Source organism: Nymphaea colorata, chromosome 3, assembly GCF_008831285.2.
Source record: "Nymphaea colorata isolate Beijing-Zhang1983 chromosome 3, ASM883128v2, whole genome shotgun sequence".
NCBI classification, from domain to species: domain Eukaryota; kingdom Viridiplantae; phylum Streptophyta; class Magnoliopsida; order Nymphaeales; family Nymphaeaceae; genus Nymphaea; species Nymphaea colorata.
Window position 1 is genome coordinate 25,494,279 of NC_045140.1, and position 23,388 is coordinate 25,517,666.

At 39.2% G+C, this 23,388-nt stretch overlaps 1 protein-coding gene across 1 annotated transcript; it reads left to right on the top strand.

The window, feature by feature from the left end:
- Positions 1-9,451: 9,451 nt before the first annotated feature.
- LOC116250055 (zinc finger protein ZAT10) lies at positions 9,452-10,461 on the top strand. Its single transcript, XM_031623398.2, has one exon. It carries the CDS (start codon positions 9,638-9,640, stop codon positions 10,313-10,315), a length of 678 nt encoding a protein of 225 aa, XP_031479258.1. The 5' UTR covers positions 9,452-9,637; the 3' UTR covers positions 10,316-10,461.
- Positions 10,462-23,388: the final 12,927 nt, after the last annotated feature.

The window sequence follows — 23,388 nt, forward strand, 5'->3', positions numbered from 1 at the left end:
AAGGAAGCAATGCTGTCATGTGGATGTCATGTAGTGCTTTGGGGTGGAGAAAGAATGGAGGGAATAGTTTTCCCAAGTATGGGCTGCTGGGGTTAGGTTTCCCGTCCTTTCATTGTTTATCACAATTTGTTGTATTAAAATACTGTGGAAGAAAATATATTTTAAAATGTTCGTTTCATCTTAAACCAACTTCTGTAAGCAAAGCAAGCGGACTGATCCGATCATAAATCTGCAGTTTCAGATTCCAAACAATCCAAGATCAGATTAACTCAGAGGTGATCGGATGCCGCTTAAAGTTATAAATTAATTGGAACATGGTGTTCGTTGTTGTGTTTTGAGCCAGAAAGAGCTTTGCTAGATACCCGAAGAGGCCGAAGATCTTATTCTTTTCTATGTGCCGATAGGATCCAAGGTTGCTTTGGTGCACTCTCCACTAAGAAGTCAACTTAAAGGCAACCTAGAGTCCACTATTGAGAGTGTGTCGTTTTGCATCATTTGATCATACTTAGATCTAACTCCACGTAGAATCTTAAGTACTCTTCTCTAGCCTACCATGAAAGTCGTTTTCATTACTTTGGCCTTATAATAAACAAATTGTCCTATAGCCATCAACTTGAAGAGGTATGGTCTTTAGGCACTCGAACCCACTTGGTTCATATCTAGACATATAGAAGCGGGTCCCTACACTGCAATGAAACAATGTATCAGTCTTAGTGAAAAAAAAAAAAAAAGTTGCATATATTTCCTAACGAAACTATGGATCTATCTTAAAGATTAGGGCATGTTCATCAGATATTACAACTATTGTTTCATGAACATCCTTCAATCTTTAGGATAGATTTATAAAACACTTATAAGATGTACCGGCTACCAAACTATCCCAAAGACCTACAAATGCAATAAGATTTCCCTCGTTACTGGCAGTCAACGAAAATTGATATGTAACACTTGCTTGTTGAATTAAAGTTTTCACTTCTAATGCCCTTCATTTTCTTGATGAATTAGGGTTAAGGAGACGTCGCCAGTTTAGAAGCGAGCTGGCTAGAGAAAGGGCATGAAGGAAAAATAGCTTATCAGATCCATATGCGACCTTGGATCCTCTTGTTAGGATCCGGTGGATAGGGCTGTTCAACAAGTCGAGCTAACTCGAGCTCGACTCGAACTTGCTCGATGAACTTGACTCGAACTCGACTCATTTATTAAACGAGTTGAGTTCGAGTTAAGAAATGAACTCGACAACCTAAACGAGTCAAACTCGAGCTAAGTGGGCTCGGCTCGGTTAAACTCGGTTAAGCTCGAGAAAGTAAATATATAAAATATGTCTCATAAAATTATCAAAAAAAGTAGATTGCTCAAATGGATATGCACATGATTGGTATGTCATAATTACATGTTCAAGTCTATATGCTGCCTTTTCCTTTAAAAAATAAATTTTTTCATGAAATGTTTGGCTCGGGTCATTGAGCTTAATTAAGCCGAGAGCCCAGCTGAGTCAAGCTAGAGCTAATGAAATCGAACTCGAGTCCGAGTTCCTTTCGAGACAAACAAGCCAAGCCTCGTTCATGAACAGCCCTACCATTGGAGGCCTATTCCAGATTTGTTTCAGTTATGGATCCGATCCAAAACTCACAATAGACTAGAGTTTTTGCTTACTGCTATTCAGTGTCTATCCCAACAGCTTGATTGAGACCAACAGAGTTAGAATTCTCCTTTCATACTTCTTGTTCTTTCTTGGTTTTTTATGACTAAGAGCAGGGGTGACAGACTTATTTGTGAATCCTGCACACAAATTTGCATCAAAATGCAGTCTCTTGGCCTTTTTCAAATGAACGCATTATGGAAGCCACATGTGTCAAACTTTGGTGGAACCTTTAACTTGAGGTCACGGGTTCAAATCCTATCTCTCCAACATTTTTTTTTTGTATTTGTAAAAATTTATATTTATTTATTTTTAAGTCTGATTCTTTCACCTTAACCTTAATGAACTGAGAGTCAATGTAAAAGAAAATACAACCACCACACTATAGCAGGTATATCAACTAGGGATAATTTCTCATATTACATTACTCTACCATGGGCAGATAGCGGGAATGGAACTTGTATCTTTTCCTTGGCAAAGAGAAATTTTTCAGAAAAAGTTACAGGATGTGGTGTATTGTCTTTAAAGGCTCATTTGACATCAAAGATGTCAGGAGTGTTCAATGAATCTGCCTCAATTATTAGAGTAGTTTCATTAAAAATTATCTGAGTATTTTTCTTACGAAACGACCCCAACATATCATGTTCTCTGTCCCTCTTTCCAGTTATTTACACGAAGCAGGTGCAACTAAGGGGAACATTCTCTGTGCCAACATAAAACATCAAATTAAACAAAGAAATACTCCTAGTGGGGAGCTGGACACGTGCCATGGCGTCAACAGTTCACATTATATTGGAGATTTTGTAATTTTGGGCCATATCAAATGTGAATCGGATTCTGAAAGTAGTTAATGGGGGCGTTTGATAGGCCGGAAATATACTGTAGCAACGGAAAAAAAATTCAAATCTTAAAAATTTTTCCGGTTTATCAAACGCGGAAAAAAAAAATCGACCGTTACGATCGATTTCGGATATTTTTTTCTGGAAAAAAATTTCCACCCGGAAGGGTGGAAATTTATTTCCAGAAAATTTTTTTTGCTCATTAGGGCACTCTCACCCGCGTCGCCCGTGTCTTTCTCTCGCCCGCGTCGCCCGTGTCTTTCTCTCGCCCGCGTCGCCCGTGTCTTTATCTCGCCCACGTCGCCCGTGTCTTTGAATCTGATCCATTTGCAACCTTATTATGCAACCCATGTCCTCACGGCCGGGGCTGAGCCAAGGGAGCCGGCAGGGGCCTTGGTTCCCCTCAAAAAGGGAAATTAAAAAACGTAAATCTTAAAAAAATTCATTTGTCCTTCATAAAAAATTTTGAAAAATTATATTTTGACTCTACTAAATTTTTTAAATTATGATTTGATCCCTCTCATAAAAATGAAAAATTTCTAGCTTTGTTTCTGGCGAGGGATTTGACTCATTGAATGGGGGCCTGGTAAGCATTTTTGGTGAAAGCTTTTAGGGATCAGGTTTATGTCATTCCCTCTCGAGAAAAAAGGATCAGATCTCTTATCAAGATCTGTTACACAAAACTACATTTGCGGTGGTTAATGATCCTGATTAATGGATCAGAATAAAATTTGAGTGTGTTATCATGATCTTGTATACCAAAAATCTTGTAAGCTATAAGGTTACCTTATATTATATATATTGCTCAAAGGAATCAACGAAATTAAGTTCTTCTATCCACGCTTCCTCTGTTTTTTTCTATTAAGTTTTTACATTCCCGTTTTTGAACGTCATCTTTGTGAGCTTTGGTGTTGCTTAACATGGCCAATGCAGGAAATATGTGTAGCAGTTGTTGAACGTCCTCCAAGTGGAAGAATTTACATGATTCTAGATGGCGGTGGATCCACAAAAAGAAGCAGAGGTGGCCAATGCATGAAATATATGTAGCAGTTGTCGAACATCTTCCAAGTGGAAGAATTTACATGATTCTAGATGGCGGCGAATCCTCAAAAAGCGGCAGAGCCAGAAACTTCATGTAAAATCTGCAGATGGGAACAGAGGCGAATTTTTCTTTAAAAATTGTCATAAATTTGCATTTATTATGGTCCACGGTTGGGGCCTCGTCACTAGCCTTAAGTGGATCGTGCAGGTCACTTCTGTAAGGTCCATTTGATTTGCAGGAAAAAAGAAAATCACATATGGTGTGTTTGTTACAGGCATGCAGTGATATGAGCTCGTCAAACCAATGGTTTTTAATGCCAATACGATCCTTCATGAAGATCTTATAATGCACACCTTCTAATGCAGCCTTTGATCTGATATATCTGATGATAGTAAGGGAATAGATGGTGATAAAGTCGGATTGAATGAGAAAAGAGAAACGAAAATGCAAAGAAGGATGGAGATTTTGATTGCATGGAAACTTCTTCGGTCGTAGATACAAAATTTTGTCCAAATGAAAATGAAAGAAAAGAACAAGCAAAGATGTTTTCTGCTTCTGCCAGTTTTTCTCACTGGGTGATGCGATTCAATTTTGGTTTTGATAAACATGGTTTCGTTTTCAACTATCAAAAAATTTGTTTGCATCTCATCCTCAATGACAACCAAAGCTGGGTGGGGACTGTGGTTGTGGATGGAACAAGTCGAGAGCAATAAATAGGAGGAGTCTCATGGGTCCTACTTTGGCCCTCGATAAGTAAGGTAGGGACATATTTATCCACCCGTCTTGAATCGGCTAAGCTATTATTACCCACCAATAACAACAGTCCACTAAGAAATAACAACAAAACCTTAATATTGGTATTATTTTTAGATATTAGTGGGTTTTTTTTTTTATGCTCGTGAAGTAAATAATTAACTAATTTTCAATTGATCTTGGGATACTGACAACCGGGCTCTCGTGAGGCTGTCTTGTATAATTGGACCCAAGTTCACCAAATCTAACATATAAATTCAAGCTTTCAGATTGAGTTCCGTGGGGCTTATACCCATTTTGTTCGGGTGGAATACGATACACTTGTCAATTAAGGTGCAGATGAACAAAGGAGCACCCATGTGAGTCAAACCGACAAATGTATCTTCTACTGCTCGACCAGCTATACTATCGCTCGTGAAGTGAATGACTTTAGTTTCTTTCAAAATAGCGATTTTATATGTTGTTTAATTTTTTTTTTAGTTGTTGTTATTATTGTTATGGATGGATGAACTCTACTTTGATGTTCTCCGAAACTGAACTCTTAGAAATATGTACACAAGATAAATTGAAAATAGCTGTCAGTACATTTAAATGAGCCGTAATGTCCGGGATTCTCCCTATTTTTTTTTTAAAAGCAAATGTATATGTTTTTTTTTTGTTTTGAAATTGCAATTTTATTTCACGCATGCATGCCTGAGGGGTCTGCCTAACCTCAGAGACTCGCTTTCGAATTAAGAACATTATGCTTTTGGATTAAAAACATTGTAGTGGAAAAATAGTTATAGAATTACACCTCTTACTCAAAACTATCGCCGAAGAAAACAAAAGGAGATAATTTTCTTAAGAGAAATAAGTATTTAAGTTACTCCACTTTAATGGTTTTATTCAAGTTGAGCCTCTGTTGGTTTATTTACTCTTGAGAAAGTTGAATGGTAATTTATTATTTCCCCAATAGTTAGGTAGCGTTTTATGATTTATTTAATAAAAAATTACACCAATCGCTCAATTTCTACGGCGCAATTTATACTAAGATCTGTTCTCCCCACTAGCTCATAAGAGGAACATAAAGTTTTGCATTTTGGTTTTCCTGGACCTAAACCCAAATCTGATTTTCAATTTATTTTGGACTTTGTTGTCCTATATACAATCTGATATTCGATATATTTAAATAATCAGATTTTGAATCAATGGAACACTTGCATGCGTTAGGCAGCATGCCTGTACATGTTCTCAATTCATTCAAAGCCAATTTTTTCTCAAAAAGAGAAAAGGGAAAAAAAGAAAAGAAAAAGAAGGTAGCCATTTAGATACGACTGGTGATGCCACGGTTTTGGACCATGAAACTATGGACTGGATCGGGCGTTCAGATCGGAACGGCCACCAAGTTGGACCAGGAACGAATTACTAACTTGACCGTTGATCCAGATCTGGTCGTACACCACCAGTTCCCTACTATTTCTTTTTCTTGTTGTTTTGGATTTGCTCAATCCGAGTTCCCAAAACCCGATCTAACTAAAATTCTTACCCGGGTGCCACCTCATGTTCAAACCCATACCTGGACCTGGACCTGGACACCATCACCTATTATAAAGATGAGTATGCAGTGTTTATACCCATAAATTTTGAAGGAAATAAGAAGATATGATGTATAAATTAGGCTCTATTAATTATGAAAATCAATTATTATGTCTATTAATTATAAAACCTTATTTATCTACTTTTCACCGATGTTTCTAATAGATATAATAATAATAATATTAGAAAATCTAAGTGATTATGCAAGGTCAAATTCAGCAAAGACAACTTCTTCACAATATCAAACGACCGAAGGATAAACTAGTTGTCACAAATACATGTAGTGTTAATTATACCATGATATATGAAGAGATGTATGATTAGGATGCTTTTAGCAAACAGAACTCCAAAACTTATTAAGTTAAACTCGAAAAGTATGTTGCTCTGCATAATTCATATAGTCAAATAATTGACACAAACAGAAGCTTTACATAACATTAGTAAGATTATCCTTCATTTATCATTGATCTGATCAGCTTTCTTTCCTAAAACATGATTCTTCTTCTATGAACCGACGTTCCATGCAAAATCAAAACCGCAAGAATCATGCAGAAGAATAATGTTGAAAAATCTACAAAGAATTCATTCCTTGCTTTTTGGAAGGTCTGATCTTTATGTTCATGAGACGGAAAAACTACTTACGCAAAGCAAACTTCACAGAAAGAATTACCTCGAATCTCATTTGCATCAGTAACTTACTGCTCGCTTCTGGTCCTTGCATTTTGGATTTGAACCGCACAGCATTAAATCTGGATCCCGTCAGACCCGCGAACACAACCAGGGCAGGGAGCCACTCCACTGGTGAGTGCAAGACAAAAGATGTGGGTTGGAGAAAGCTACAATACGTGGCAGCCTGTGGAGACGCCAAAACTAGGCACGTGACGAAGGTTTGGGGTGCAAAAAGGTGGACCCACAACAATGATAGGGATAGGGATAGGGATAGGGATGTAAATAAATCAGATTTAGTTCGGATCGATATTACATTTTAGGTCCATCTATCTATCCTGAAAATTGAATGATGATTGTGAGTATTTTGAAAGTCGTTCAACTCACTCTTAAATGTCGTCATTGTGATGAAGGGTTGAAAGAAAAAAGGTGATAGGTATTTTTTTTCTTTTTCTTTTTTCTCTCAAACAATTGTTGCGAGTGAGCTGGGTAACTCTGGATCGTCAAAATCACTCACATGAATCTCTAAAATCAAAAGTTGATCCAAGATACCTAAAGTTGCCAACGAGGCTGGATTTGGAATGTGATCTAAAATCCGGCAATCTAAACTGCATAAATAAGAGTTAAATTTTAAAGAATTTATAAAATGAGAATGCATAATAAAATTTGAAGACGAAAAGTCTTAGATACAAGAACAAAGGGGAATGGTGAGAGAGTGGAGGAAGGTGAGTGACAATTGACTTGCTGGCTGCTTCTAGAGAGAGAGGGGCAAATGGAAAAAAAAAAAAGAAACAAAAAACAAAAGGCGGCTTGAATGAAGGAAGGAAAGGGACGCGGAAAAGGAAGGTGGAAATCGGCAGTCCAAAATGCATTTAAAGGTAAAAACGAAAGAGAGTGAGTCAGTCGGCCTTATCTCAGCCGAACCCAGGTTTGACTGGTTGACTCGCTCCTTTTTGGTACGCCGGTCCAGAACCATGTGTTCCCACGTTGGCTTTGATTGATTGACCCACCTTACTTTCTTCCACTTCTTGACTAGCCCACCCATTAGCACCTTCCTTGAAACTTACCTCCAAGTAAGTTAAAAAAATAAAAAAGTAATCCTACCAACTTTACATCAAAGAGACATTATTATTATTATTATGATTGTCATGTTGTTATTATAATTGTAATTATAGTAGTTATGGTCTTGTTTGCTATTACTGCACATTTTGGGATGAGCATGGCTTGTTTTGATTTGACGAAAGTGGGAGTTGTTGATCGAAAATGTGAATGGGCAAACAAAATACGCAGTTTGTCCGCCTTTTGAACATCTTCTCTTGACCAGGGAGAAGGAGCATTTGGATAAATGCATGTCAACGTTGAATCCGGAAAACTGAGTTTTTCACAATTTTAACTGCAGAATAGTTCCAAATAATTAAAAAAAATATAGAAAAATAATCAACCCACTTTTTTGGCGATTGAATGGCGATGGTGATCTAGAGTCCATTCAGAGATCTCCCAACATAATAATAATAGTCTTTACTCTCCGAAAAACAAGGGAAGAGGAAAAATCCGAGCGGATAATCGTAAAAAAAAAAAATCCATAAGAACAGTAAAAGTAGATCTGTGGGTGGACGAGTTTGAAACGAGTACAAGTTTGATTTTCCAGTACGCGGTGGACGCCTCTGCGTTTCTTCCAAACCCTGCTGCTCTATTTTTGAACAACTCGAGACACCTGGCCAGTCATCGTCCCGACGATGACGGCAGCCAACACGAACCTCCTGACGTCAATAAAATTTTAGTCACACAAAACCACTTTCGTGGTTTGATTTGACATAATATATATAGCACAAAAGTAACCGCTTGGTCAGGCCATGAGTGAGTCAAGTGGGTTTAATAGCGAGTCAAGTGGGTTTAATCGCGAGTCAAGTGGGTGCAATCGAGGCCAATGAGCTGGGCCACCTCTGGCATGAACTTGGGCCTGGGTGAACCCACTTGGCGTTTAAGAGAGAATGATGGGAGGGGAGGTAGGGACAGGCCTAACATCAATGTCGTAGCATGAATCCGGTTTCCTTGATTTACGGATCCCACCGTGATATTCGTCACCGGTAGGCTCAGCTGGATCCAATTACATCCAGATATGGATCCAATTACTTCCAGATATGGAAACAGTTGGGGGAGAGTGCCTAACTTTTTGTTTTCTGGAGCACACAACTCCAACTGTGAGGCGACCACTCCCCTAGAACCCGAAGTTGGTGAGCTGTCCTTCACCAAGTTCGGATGGAATTCATCTCGGATAAGTTGTAACCGAATAATTTTATCCTCATCTTAAATGGGCGATCTTTTAGTACATAAGTAAAAATATCCCTACTTTTTTTCAAAACAGATGGTTCGAGTATGTCCACAAACACAAGACGACGTCTTCAATAAATGGTTGCAAGCCAAACAAAACAATCATTGTTGCAATACATAAACCTACCTTACCTTGCTGACCAAAATAATAAATATTATTTTGTAATATGGTTAATGACGAAAACATAACAAGAATATGACGTCAAACACAAAGCCCATCAATCTTTACGAAGCCTATTGACTATTCCACAATGTGAAGTCAACTAAAGCAAATCAGGCTTCCCAAGAGAGAGAGAGAGATATCAGAGGGAGTGTTAGAGAGAGAGAAGTGGAAACGTTTTTTTACAGAGAGAAAGCAGTAGTTTCCAACTTCTCCACTTCCTGCTAGCTACAGGAATGGAAACTAGAAGATGATGATTGTCAAACTTTCTAGAGAGAGAAAGAGAGAGTACATAGAAACTAAAAAGGGCCACCACCTAAAACGTGCCGTCCTAAGCAAACACCCCAACTTTGACCCTATCTCCACGCCTCTCACTCAGCAACTTCCCAATTTCAACCGTCACTCTTCCTTCCTTCCCTCCCCTCTTCCTCCATATAAATAAAAGCCCAGTCCCTCACTCTACACTCACCAATCTTCTCAACTCTTCTTCTTCTACCTAAGGCAATCAGCATCTTTCGCATCTTCTTCTTCTTCTTCTTCTTCTACCTAAGGCAATCAGCATCTCTCGCATCTTCTTCTTCCTAAACGGTTTCACTTTGCTTTTGCTTTCTCCTTGCTTCTCAAGCAATACCATGATGGCTGCTCTTGAAGCTCTGGCTCTGCCCCACGACCACCATCGTTTTCCCTCAGCACCCACCACCACCACCACCACGGCTGACACCACCACCACCACCTCCTCGGAAGAGTACGCCCCCAATTTCGACTCATGGAAGAAGGGGAAACGCTCCAAGCGCCCCAGATCCGAGGAGGAATACCTGGCACTCTGCCTCGTCATGCTCGCCAACAGCGGCCGCGCCGGACCGACGCCAGTACCGGTAGCGGTGGAGGCGCCACCCGCCCTCACTTACCGCTGCTCTGTCTGCGACAAGGCCTTTCCCTCCTATCAAGCGCTCGGCGGTCACAAGGCCAGCCACAAGAAGACCACCGCCTCCTCCACCGACTCCGGCGACCAATCGGCTGAACGCGCCAAGGTTGCCAAGATCCACCAGTGTTCCGTCTGCTTCAAGCTCTTCCCCACCGGCCAGGCGCTCGGTGGCCACAAGCGCTGCCACTGGGACGGAGGAGTCGCCGCCACCACCAGGTCCACCACCACCAACACCAACACCAACAATTCGGACATGAGCGGTAGCTTGGTGCTCTCCAAGGGACCCATGTTCGACTTGAACCTGCCCGCTCGGCTCGATTTCTGGCCGGAGACCGCCGACGACGAAGTCACCAGTCCGCTCACCATCAAGCGCCGCTTGTTCTAGATGTCACCTGAAGCTTGCAGATTTCCCAATTCTTTCATCTGTTGATCACAAAAATTCCATTCTTTGTGTAAATGAACAATAAGAAGTTAGTTTCGTTCGATTGATATTCTTTTTCACTTTGATATAATGAAAGAAATGATTGGCAACTTTGTTCTTAGTTTTCTTCCTTGTTTCGGGATGAGAGAGCCTGAGCGTGTATTTTGCGTGAATGTGAAGGAGATGAAACGGCTTGCTTTTGTGCAGTTGACTTGTTTAATTACGAATTAAGTTGCTGCACGGATGATTTGCTAAGATGAAACACTCTTAAGCAACACCTTCGTTTCTTTGAATTCAAACAATAAACTATTAACTTCCCAATTAAGAAAAGCAAATTATAAATATCTAAGTTTTAAGGCGAGGGAATGGTGATCTGATCTTGGTTGGGGTTGTGTTGATCAACTGTTAGTTGAGAAAGCACTAAGTTGTAGTTTCTTTGGGGTAGGTCCGGCGGCAGAGGCCGAAAAAGGAGAGTGGTGGGAATGAGGCGGCGGTTTTGTGGACCTTCCTTTGAATACGTGTTTTTGGTGAAGAAAAGTAGGAGTGGCATGTGGGGGAATAGGGATCGGATTACTTTGAACTTTCCAGATAACTACAAGTCAATGAGTGTGCTCCACGACTCTTTCCTAGCAACCATCTCAGTCAAGTGGCGAAGGGAGACGAGAATTAATCATCGCATGGCATTTATTCTTTAGTAGCTGGATGTTGCTCTATGCTCGAGAAAGTTCGTGTTGACGACTTCCACTCCTTCATCATAGACACCGACTTATATTAGATTTGGATTCTCTCCTCTCGATCTTAGCTAGCTCTGGTACCAGATTGAGCTTGAAAAGCTGGCTGGATTCCATATTATAAAATCTTCATGAATTGAGGTCTAAATGCAGTGGCTCTAACCAGAAAACCGCATCCATGGGCGAAGACCAAGAACACCTTTACTTGCCATAACTGCGGTCACCGTCCTAACAGCATAATTGAAGGTGGCCGGTTCTTCCTCTTATAACGATCGCTTGCATTCATCCATTTTCTTGCTTGGGATTACGAAAGAGATTAGCTTAAGTGAGATGTAAAGTCTCCGGAGCGACCATTTATTGAGTGATTGAAGTTTTGCTTCGCCCGTTCATCCACCATTAAATGGCATCGAATAGGCATGCAGAGTGACGAAGGCCAAATTGGATGCTGATCCATTTTCAGCATTATTGATGCTATTATTTTAGGGTCCAATGAATGTGCCGGCGATTCCAGAAAAAAAAAAAGTGGACCCTCTCTTCACAACCATCTGGATCTGGATTGGCCTACTCATTCATGTGGATGTGGAGCTCTCCAAAGGTTCACCGGCCACAACTGGATCTGACCTGGACTCACTCACATGTAAACCCCCTCTTATTAATTGGTACCCCACCAAACTCTCTCTCTCTCTCTCTCTCTATGTCAATAGGTTGGGTCCCGCTGATTGCTTGGACGGCCCAGATCTGTATCTAAAGGCCAATTACGACCTACATTCAGATCTCATCATATCGTTGCGGAAAATAATAATAATAATAATAAAGATGATGAATAATGATCCTGGAACTATGGAAAGTGGGGTTCTTATGAGGTTGTTTGGCAACAGTAACACTCGTTACTCTTTACTATCTTATGGACCTACCCAAAATAAATAGAGCTAATTCATAAGACATTATAACAAGTGTCTTATGAATCTAGTTTATTTTTTAGAGCAGATTCATGAAACAGTAACAACGTGTTATTAATGTCGGACGACACTGAAATGAACTCAAAGGAAACTTCCCTAAGCCACAGCGGCCTATAAATTGATCCTATTAACAAGGCAAGGCGGAAATCCAATTCAAATACCTAACCGGATCTATTTGAATTGGATATGGATTAAAAAGGAATAATGTCCGACCCGTTGGCATGGGTGTGGGCCGAAGCTAGCCGGTAAGCTGCATGAGAACAACACAATCTGCCCACGGAATCGAGTAAGATATAATGGCAAGGAACCAGCAACGGTGACAAGTACTCAAACTGTGGCCAGCCGTTAGTTTTCCCCTCAAGAATGGAAGTTCCAGATAATTTTCATTAACTAAAGGGCCATCCCTATGAAAGTGATTATATATATTTATACTCTCGCTGATTAATTGTAATCAATCCGTTGGTAGTTCAAGTCTTTTAAAGATTACTTAAGCTTCTAAAATATCTGGTGTACTTGTCTTTCCTGGTGGGGAAAAACTATCTCCATCTTCTTTTTTTTAGCTTTATAGCCTTACAAAGCAGGCTTTTGATAATAAAAACACGAAGTTCTTAAGATACATGTTCAAAAATATGAGACTTAAAATAAATTATTATGTTATTAGGCTTACAAACAATATCGAGAATCACATTTTGTTTCGTGAAACAAAACATGGTGCTAGTTGGAACATGTATATATTTCAAGATCAACATAATGTTCTTTTGATTGCACCCACTAAAACTTGCATGTAAAGAGAATAGAGATGATTGCTGCTGCACAAGCGCATGAAGGAAGAGATGAAGAAGCTTTCGATGCATAAGTTTTAGTGAAGGCGGCCATGGACGGAAATATCCAGATTCATATCAAGATAAGTTACATAAGCATTTAAAAAATTGAGAAACAAATTAAAAGTTTAGCTGACTGATCTTTATTCACCGGTCTCCATATGAATGACATTTATGCTGATTGTTAATTTTATGCATGCGAAAATCAAACATGGCTTTATCCAGGAAAAGTGAAAAAAAGCCGACATTCGTTTATGATGAAGCAATGAGTGCGCTCGAGCAAAGGAATCTCTCTCTCTTTGATTGCGCATTAAAATAATATCATTCTGATTACTTAACGAAGAAAACAATATGTTGAATTCAATGTTGGATTAGATTAATTGGCTGATTCAGCATAATCAGGTATGAATCAGCAAAATTTTTTGTTATATTTCTTTTTCAAAAAACAAATGGAAAATGTACAAAAATAATTATAAAAACTTAAAAACATTAAGAAATTGAAAAAAAAATGGAAACGCATGGCATAGCTATGTCAGCAAACGAAGCAAACTCATTTGCCATACAAATACATCTGGCAAATTCACGAGGACGCTCGCAATTTACATGCAACTCTGGTATACGTAGTGAATGTTTTAATATTGAAGATTCTAGTAGGATGCAATTAAATTAGTGTTGTTTGTCAGATTTTATTTTATTAGTATTTTAAAAAAAGAATAAATATAAAATAAGTTTGGAGCTTACAATTCAATAAAAAAAATTAAAGTAATAGAAATATTCAAAGCTTATATAAGCTTGCAGTTCACATTTTGTGCACGTTAGGTAATAGTGAATGCATATATATAGATACATTAGGTTGAAAGAACGATGGCAAATACTTCCATTTGTGTCTCTAAGTTCAACGAAAGAAGATTATATAAAAATTCATTAATTTTATCTTTTTGTTGTCTCTACTTTAGATAATTTTCTTACACAAGATGTATGAGCATGTGGAAAGATTTGTGTTATGGCAACTTGGAAAAGCTTCGGTCCAGCCCAAGATCTTCTTTTATTTCTTAACTTCTTTTTTAGGTAGTGAGTCGTAATTCTCTCGCTCACATGAACCTGGAAGATTTTTTTATTTTTATTTTAAAACTGATATTTATACTTAATTTTTTAAATCAAGTGGCATCAGTGGATCGAGCGTGGGGCAGAGGCCAATGTTTATATTATATTCCCAATGTTTTTCTTCTTAATTTTTTCCTGGCCAAGTATTAGTAAACTTTAACAAAGTATTCTTTCCGGAGCCCCTTTTTTTTTTTTTGTATAATTCTTAAACGGAATCACCTCTCGAAAACCGTCTAATAAAAGGCTTGACTTTGCAACTGAAGACGACTTAAGCGACTCAACCTCAAGGAAGCAAGCAGCAGAGAACTTCAGCTATACCAAGGAAACAAAACAAGTGACAAAGAGATTGTAACAATTTGGTTTAGTATTAATATTGTGAAGAATCTTTGATACTTAGAAGGATTTGTTAATAATCAGTTGTCTTGGTTTTTAATCTTTTTAGGGTTAAAACTGAAGCTATTAGGAGGTAGGTTGAGATTTCACAAGCCTTGAGTTTCAATCTAATATGGGAGTAGACTGAATTGTTACGGTGACATCAGAGCTAGTTCAACACTCGAACGTGAGGTCCCATACATGCAGATGCATGTGTCTTAAGGAGGTAGATTATAACACCACGAGAGTTTAATCTTGTATCTAAAATTGTGATTATATCTTGAGGGACTTATAAAATAAAGGGTTTTAAGTGGTTGTTTATCTTGATTCTTACCTCTTTTGAGGCTGGAACTGAAGCTGAAGGGTTGGGATCTGTCAAACCAAGAATCCAAACCCGATGTATGAGTAAGCCAGGTTATTACATATATTTTTTGGGAAACTAAATACAATGACCTCTTTGTTGGGGAGACTGAATACAGAACTCCTATAAAACAAAAAATTTTCAAACTTCCTATAATTCAAAGATAGAAGGTTGAATTTAAAAAGCAAAATCGCAGCTATTTTTCAAGCTCACAGTTGTAGTCTTTATTAAAACAATCCCAAGAAACAGCTTCCTTTTTTGACACTATGGGTGTGTTTGATTCCCCACGGATTTCTGATCCGAGAGAATCTCAAACCTGTGATAGTTGAAATCCATAGTTGTATCAAACTGTGGATTTCAGCTTCTACGCTAATGTGGATTTCCTTGCTGAGATGTTCACGCGTGACCGTATAACGTCAGATCTGAGATCTTGACGCGTGAGGTGAAAAGGAACTTTGTTAAACCAGGTTCTCGACTCATGTAGGAGTAAGACGAAAGAGTGTGGGATCACAGTGCTGATCTCAGTGCTTAGGGATCTGAAATCCACTTTTCTTGGGATGCTTTTATCCCCAGTAAACAAATGCATGTTTGATCAGCTTGCCACGTGAGACCAGCGTGGATTTGGAAACCTCGGATTGACTTGCTCTTCTCAGATCTTACAATCCACGGGAAATTTGAAAACTGTGGATATTAAATCCGCCGTTTGCTTGATTGGTAGGCCACCCTCGACGTGGATCTTATATCACACTTCGAATCTTAAATCTGACGACATCAAACACATCCTGGCGGTAAACTAAAGAGTGCTCTATTAGTTTATTGTTACTGTAATTTTTATTTGATATAGTAGTAGTTACTTCTAGGGTACTTAGAGATATAAAGGGTTAAGATGTGGGTCCAGTGTGCCTTTTGCCCGATTTGACTTAATTGGATCTTATGTAATCGCATTCAAACTCCTACATGAACTTAATACTCCTACTTTTTAAAAGCTATTTTGAATAAACAGCATCAGATTCGACATTTATATGTGTAGTTGGGCCTGACTTTTATTGGAAACCAGATGCCTATCAGACTCAAATTCAGTTACGAAACAGAACTTGAAATCCAATTCCGATTGGTATTTAGATCGAGTTTTCCTTACTAAATTTGGCCTAGTCAGATTGGTATTCGAGTATTCTTTGATCCATTTACGTCACTTGTTATTGTTGTTGTTGAGAGGAGACGACTGAAAAAATGTGTCATTGGATCCCATACGAGATCCAAATCTAGTACCGGAAAAGGACTTGGGTTGCGCCTGGTCTTTTTCCCTTCTTACGTCTTAAGATCTGGTTTTCATGGGGTTCACATTCAGAGTGGATCGTGATTTTTCAGTATCAAATCTGAACACGATCTTGAAAGGAAAAAGCTGGTTGTTTACATGGGTTTAAAAGTTTGGATCTGGGCTTTCGTTGGACCGAGATTAGCTGGGTTCAGATTCGAATCCATCAACGTCCTAAAGTTGAACTTTGACGTTACTCCTAGCAGAATTTTCCTCTTTTGGGAAATAGCATTGTTCTCATCCCCATTCACCATTCTATCGTTCAGTGTTTGATTGATCGGTCGTCCTATTTTGAAACTTGATGTTCATAGCTAAATTTGGAAGTGGTCTTTTAACTTTATATGATGCTCGATCCTGATCCATTTTTCAAGGTATTAGCACCTTAGAATGACGATTCTTGAACAATGAGCGGTTGAATGCCTAATGACATATTCGGAGATGCATCCAACGCCAAACTAGTTGGTCGAATTCAATATAGCAGAAGGAAGTTCCAAGGTTAGACGTTCTATATCCCTCTTCTCGTCCTTGGTTTGTAAAGAGAAAGAAAAACTGAAGTTCGTTTTAGTTACTGCAGATGGTATATTTACAGAGGGAAAGTGTTGGGGATCCACGCATGGTTTTTCCGGCATCGGAAGCCTGAAGTTTGCTTCCCACTCATGACTCATGCATCTCATTTTCTCATAAAGTCCACCGTTGAGATATGGTTCTCATGTTTAAATCCCCAGAAGTCCAGTGAGTTCAATGTCTTGTTGGGATTTCTGAAATCATGGACTCCACTGTTGAGGTATGGTTCTCATGTTTAAAATCGGGCTTCTCTTCCAGGCGATGAGTCGTTAACCTCCTGCTCATCCGGAAAAGCCCATCTCCCTCTCTCTCTCTCTCTCTCTGTGTGTGTGTGTGTGTGTGTGCAAGAGAAAGAATACACAAAAGGATTTTTTCATGGTTGGGATACCAAAATCTCCTACGTCCACAGCTACACTTGTTTTTGTTAATCTGCAGTCAACTTATAAATTAAGAAAGCTGGAAAAGACACTGGAATCTAATTTGTGGGAGAATACCAAACACAAATTTGGGAGAGCTTTTGATTACCTGACGTCTTAGACCTGTGGTGATATGAGATTAATTTTAAGATCTTACGTACATACCACTAATTCGTATCCTTGCTTTCTATCAATGATCTGAAATAATTTACTTCAAAGTTTGGAATGACATACAATTTCAATTGTCCATCAAACTTTGATGTCTTTTGAGAACTACTATCATAGTGATATGAAGAATGCCATTCAATTCCACTTTTGGACAGCACTTTGAGCAAGGCTGACTAAGAAAACCCTGCCCTTGAAAACCTACGCAAGTGAAGCTTGTTAGCTTGCATAGAAGGTGATGCTCATGAGACTTGAACTCAAAATGCATCATTGGCAGCTATGGCCGAGCCCCTCCAGTGATACGCACTCTCTCTTTCCAACCTACAAATTTTCATTCAAATCCGACAAGAAAATTGAGCCCCATCAAGCACTTTGGTGCAGGTCCCTGACATCTTATGCATGTGGTAATATGAGATCCTATAGCATCTTTGATGTCGGTACTTGAGCTCCTTGATTTCTGAGAATGATATGAAATCATATATTTATGTGAACATAAAGTAATTATATTGTATATCTGTAAACTTTCATCATAAGCTTGATGGATCTCAAGTCGGACATCTGGTCATAATGGAAACCATAAAGTCATAACTATTAAATCCATAGTTTGTCAGAATTATGTAATTGAAGGTAACCCTCATGCTATATCGATCAGACACTTGAATGCAAGATTTCTGGTAATCAAACGCCCATGATGGAAGAAAGTGTGAAAACTGATGATGTGCTGAAGAAAAGGTGGGGTTTCCGACTTCCTAGTAGGTGGTAGTTTGTCATAATGAAGAAGAGGGCATCGAACATTCGCTCTGGTATTGCCCACTTATGCCAAGAGTTGTATACTAGAATTTGCTTCCCACCGGAGGCGCCGGACAGAAGTCATTCGCCGGGGGCCTACAGCTTGTCTCTCTCCCAAAGGTGGCCAACTGTTGTAGTCTTGGAGAGAATTTTCCTTTTTACAAAACATAAGTAGTATGTATGGTCAAAAAGGAATAGTGACATGCGTAAAGAGCTTAGCACTTGTATCACAACCACATCTATCTTCATGGGTGCATTGTGATGTTTGTAAATCGAGCTAGTCTGAATGGCATGTTGGCTTTAACAGTAAGTATCAATGCAGCTTTAACACTAAGTATCAATGCAGCTCTCAGAGGGAGGGAATGAGCAGGGCTTCAGCCTGACGCTTAAGTGATGGGATTCCCTCCTGCTCATCTTTTTTTATTTTTTACCATGACTTGTTAACTCCTATAGTTGTTTGTTTGGTTTTCGTGTACCTTAATTAAATTCAAGACTACTCCTATGCAAGTTTAAGTTTGCTTATATAGAAAGTGGCACTGATCATATTAACTCAAACTGGTTTGGCCGACAGCTCAATGCCCAAACCCCCTCCAGTCAAACACGCTCTCTCGCCGTCCAACTTACAGATTTTTCATTTAATTTGCCGACATGAAACATTGAACAGTGAGGCCCATCAGGAAATGGGTGAAGGTGGCCATCAATTATGTGAACAGAGACTGCACACATGCACTCGTGCACATCTGCAGCCTAATACATATGAATGCGAAGGACGCAAATGGAAGATCCATTGCTGCCCACAGACGAGAACGATGATCATGGAGTACAGAGAGCCCCACGCCCCACTTGTAATGGAGATGGCCATGCATGCACCCCTCCAAATGATAGTGAACAAACAGGCCACTCCGGTGGTGATTGATGGGCCTACGTTGCACGAACTCAATAATCCACATGATCCGATCTAACCCTCCTCTGCTTGGCATCACATGGAGAGCGATCCGAATCATCAAGTCAAATTGCACCGGCGGACGCCAGAAAGCAGGCCATCCATGGATCCCACCCTGCCCAATATCTTCTCATCTTTCAACATCTGGCCCGTTTGGCATGAAGTGAAAGCGTGAAAAAGCTCTGCAGGAATGCTAAAGTTTCCACTTCCACGGAGGCCGACGAAGGAAAGTGATGCAGAGATTCAAAAGCAGATCAAGCAGCAAGCTGAGAACTCCATGCCTTTCTATGAGCTCACACCAAAATTTGTAATGGAAAAGCCTGATTATACTGAAACTTTCATGAGGAGGAGATCCACAGAGAGAGAGAGAGAGAAAGTAGTCTCTGTCTGATGATCGATGGTGGTGGTGGTGGCCATGGTCCTAACCTACTGTCTGTTGCAGGAAAGTGGGCACTCCAGAAATCGAACCCGTGATCTTTTTGCTGGCAGGCTTTAGCACAGCATGACCAAAATCTAAATTTTATACCAAAAGAACCAAAATATATAACAGCATGAGGTCTAAAATAGATCCTATGTTATCCCAATATCTCCCTTCGATCGAGAAATCCTCGCAGCACCATGATTGATATCTTCAATTTTTCACTAAAAAAAAAAGTTTGATTGAAGCTAATTGGTATAAGATAAAACTTGACCAAGTTTATGAATCCCAATGTCTTCACGGCAAGTTGGCATTATAAATAAATGCATTTATATCCACCGTTAGAGCTGGCTAGCTACCTTCTACTTACATAAGCTGGAGGAACAAATAAAGGGGAGGGAAAGACAAACAGAAAAAACAAGGGAGAAGATAAGAGTGGGGGGAACAAGGGATGGGGTCACTGAGATTGCCCCGGCAGCAGGAAGGAGGCAGGTAGCGATGGATGTGATCTGTGGGACAAACACCAGTTGAGGCTGATGGAGAAACAACAATGGCGTCGGGAAAGGGTGGGGGAGGGGAAAGAGCTGAGCAGAAATCCTTGTGTCAAACTTCTCCCGCGCAATGAGGGCCTCAACTTATTAAATATTTTACAAGATCCTCACTGCAATCTTTCGTAGAATGTGCAATAACATTGTTGGGTGAACATCATGAGAACTTTAGATGCTTATCATGCCTTGCTTTTTCTCAGATTTTGATAGTGGTGGTCCTCGTCTTCTGCCTCTCTTTGTGTCTGTATGTGTGCATGTTTGCTTATGCATGGATGCGTGCAACAAGTATGGGGTAAAGATTTCCTGAGAGCCGAGAGGGCGAGAGAGACGAAACACATGCAGACGGCTTCTCAAAAGCTGCCATTGTAGAATACTTACAGGTTCTCTAAACGGCCGACCACATGTTTCCAATATGATTTTCAGAAAGTTGAAATCTGTCGTCAGCAGCATTACTAATCGTGGCGCTCAAGGTAAGAGGCAATCAATTCCTAGCTAGTCGTGTTAATTAGGAGAAAGCTCTCCATCGTATCACAGTGCCATGTGTTATGTTTCGAAGGCGTTTGATGAATATCAGATCTGACGTCTTTAGCAAGTCATTCAGATGTCTTTTCTTCAAGATCTCAGACAAATCTCTTTTTGATTTTGGGTTATTTTTTACTTGGAGATGATTGACATCTTCTGGTGATGGACGAAACAATGCCTTTTTAACGAACACTGGCAAATCATTCTATATATTTTTACATTAGAACTATCGCTATTTTAAGAGGTCATGTGATGGGCGACCGGTATTTTCTTTAGTGTATTTCTTAAAAATTTCAACTGCCATATTTCAACTCAACAAGTTAACACTCCAAATATTTGAAGCCATATTTTTTGCCGGATATTGTGTTGAAGACTTTATTTTAGCAATTTCAGTTGGAGCTACTTTTTGAAAAGAAAAAACTTCAACCACCCCCATACTTTTCATGAAGAGACATTTCTTGTCATCAAACACCTTTAAGATCTACAAAGGAGAAAACCATGTTTGTTAATAGTTGGAGCCTTTGAAGCTATCATCCCATGACCTAAAAGCCTTTTTTGATAGATCGATAACATCAATTACATTAATAAGCTCTACACCATTGAACAACTAAAATGCTAATAGAAAAAAAGATAGATATCATTTAAGAACCAAAAATATTAAAACTACCCTAGAAATTAAAGAAGCTTTTTCTCTTTACCATGCATATGTGTCTGTACGAGAGAGAGACTACGTGGGAGAGGCTTATTGGCAGTGGGGGGCCTTGCCCATTCTTTGACCACATTATTTAAGTGTCGCCATCACATGACACACTATCATCCATGCCTGCATCAACCATTCGTTGCACACTATCATTTTTGATGGGTTGGTGCAATGGATGGAGTAAAGATCAGTAGGCAGATAGTCTCCATTTCAATTTCTTAAGACATTCATTTTGTGTACTATAAAAGTAAAGCACTAATATACAAGAAGTTGAAGTATAAAAGAACAGTTATCTTGAAATACCATAAGCAGGTCTCATACCATGGAAGATAGAGAAAAGGATAGGAGTTTCACCCCTCTTGTTGGGCGATAGGATTTCATCCTATTCACTCAATAAACAAACCAATGGAAATCAGCACATTTCTTTCACATCCAAGGCGACACCCGAATTAATAGTGGGCTACTGAGATCTGGACGAAGACGAAGAAGTTGACCCTCTATGTGCAGCTGATTAATTGAATAGTGAAAATACTTGAGTCCTTACCGGAACTTGAACTTCCATATACACTGAATAGACTAATTAACTTTTCTTAGGCATCAAGTACAAGAACCGAACTATTTGACATTAATAGCAGGAAACACGCACAAACCCACAAAAAGGAGACGGCAAAAGCTAGAGCACAACTCGCTTGATATCGCTATCATGATTAGACATCATGAAACTAAAATAGAACAATCAATTCTCTCTAAAAATTTGCCTTCCAATAATCAGTCGTGTTTGATATATAATATCACTGTCGTTATTTTAATTCAGAGCCTAGATATCCTTATGCAGTCTTAAATAATGAAAGCACAAAAAGTCTTGCTGTTATATATTGCCCAGAGAAGCATGCGTCCAAGGAAGGCATTTTTGCATTGGAATTCATGGACGCTTCTTACTAAAATAATGGTCAAAACAATAATGAATGAGGCACATTATTTTTGTAAAAAGTAAAAGAAGACAACATAATCAAGGTGCAACCGATAATAAGGCCTTTATATTGTTACTGCATATATGCAGACCTTTGTTCCTATTGTTTTTCAGATTGGCAGGTTAAAGGATCAGGAGTTATTATTAAAATATCACATGTACGAAGACGTGCTTGTGAGCACATGCATGAAATGATACTATAGGAACTCAAGGCTATGAAGTGTTTCATTAATGAATTGCCAGCAGAAGTATAGTCTTCTGCAAAAAAAAAAATACTTAGATATTTTTTGGCACTTCGGCTATTGAGACATCAACATCTAAACTACCGAAAGGCGTTAAGATCTTCAATGAGATCACAAATTTGAGGCAAATGATGGTCTTGTTATTTGAGACAAATATATATTAATTACTCTCGAGGAAACAAATTAATCATAGAATAAGATGAAAGAATTCCTCCCTTTTAATATAGAATTCCCCGTTCTAATCAATGATGAGGGCACAAGAGGAGCATCATGGCCAGGGACTCTCTCCCTCCCTCTCTCTTTCTCTTAGCATGTGCACCACATATTTTCAAAGTGATGCGTGCAGTCATGTGGAGGCCGTCCGGACGTGTTTTCTTAGAAGGAAATCTTTTCTTAGAACATGATAAGAATTTTTAATTGGGAGATGCACTTAATGTAACCACGCATACCTTCCTTTATATGTGCCTGTCATTTGATGGGGAAAGCACTCCTCTGAGTATCATTTCTCATGGTGAAAAATTTTCACCATTTTTTTCAGCCTGGAAGAAAGGAACAGATCCACTTTAAAGCATCAAACTTTTGATCTCCTTCAACTTGAAGATCTTACGGCGACCGACCTCTCGTTTCCAAGAGAGAGAAACATTGGTAATGCTGCCATCATCTTAAGCATGCCACCCATCGCAGCTAAGTTGATCATTTTATGTATATCATCCGCATCCAATGCAAAAACTACCTTTTTAAATGCTTTGATAGGATCTTCATATTTGATCAGCTTTGTTCTTTGATGTAAAGAAACTCCGCAGTGCATTCTCTTATTAGCCAAGAAAACTTTTTCCGGAAATCAAACATTTGACATTCATCAACTTGATTCAGATAGGCGACCGACATGGAGCCTTTCCGAAGAGAGATCTTAACGGCTACTTTATGTTTATTATCCTTGTGATGTGTGCCATAAACTTTTCTTATTAAGTTCCATAACATGATTTATAACCAGGGGAATAACATATTATTCATGATCCCTAATCATAAGGACAATGAAGGAGACAATAATAAGCATGACAGGGAAGCCTTTGTCCGATTTCAGGCTATTGGCTGCT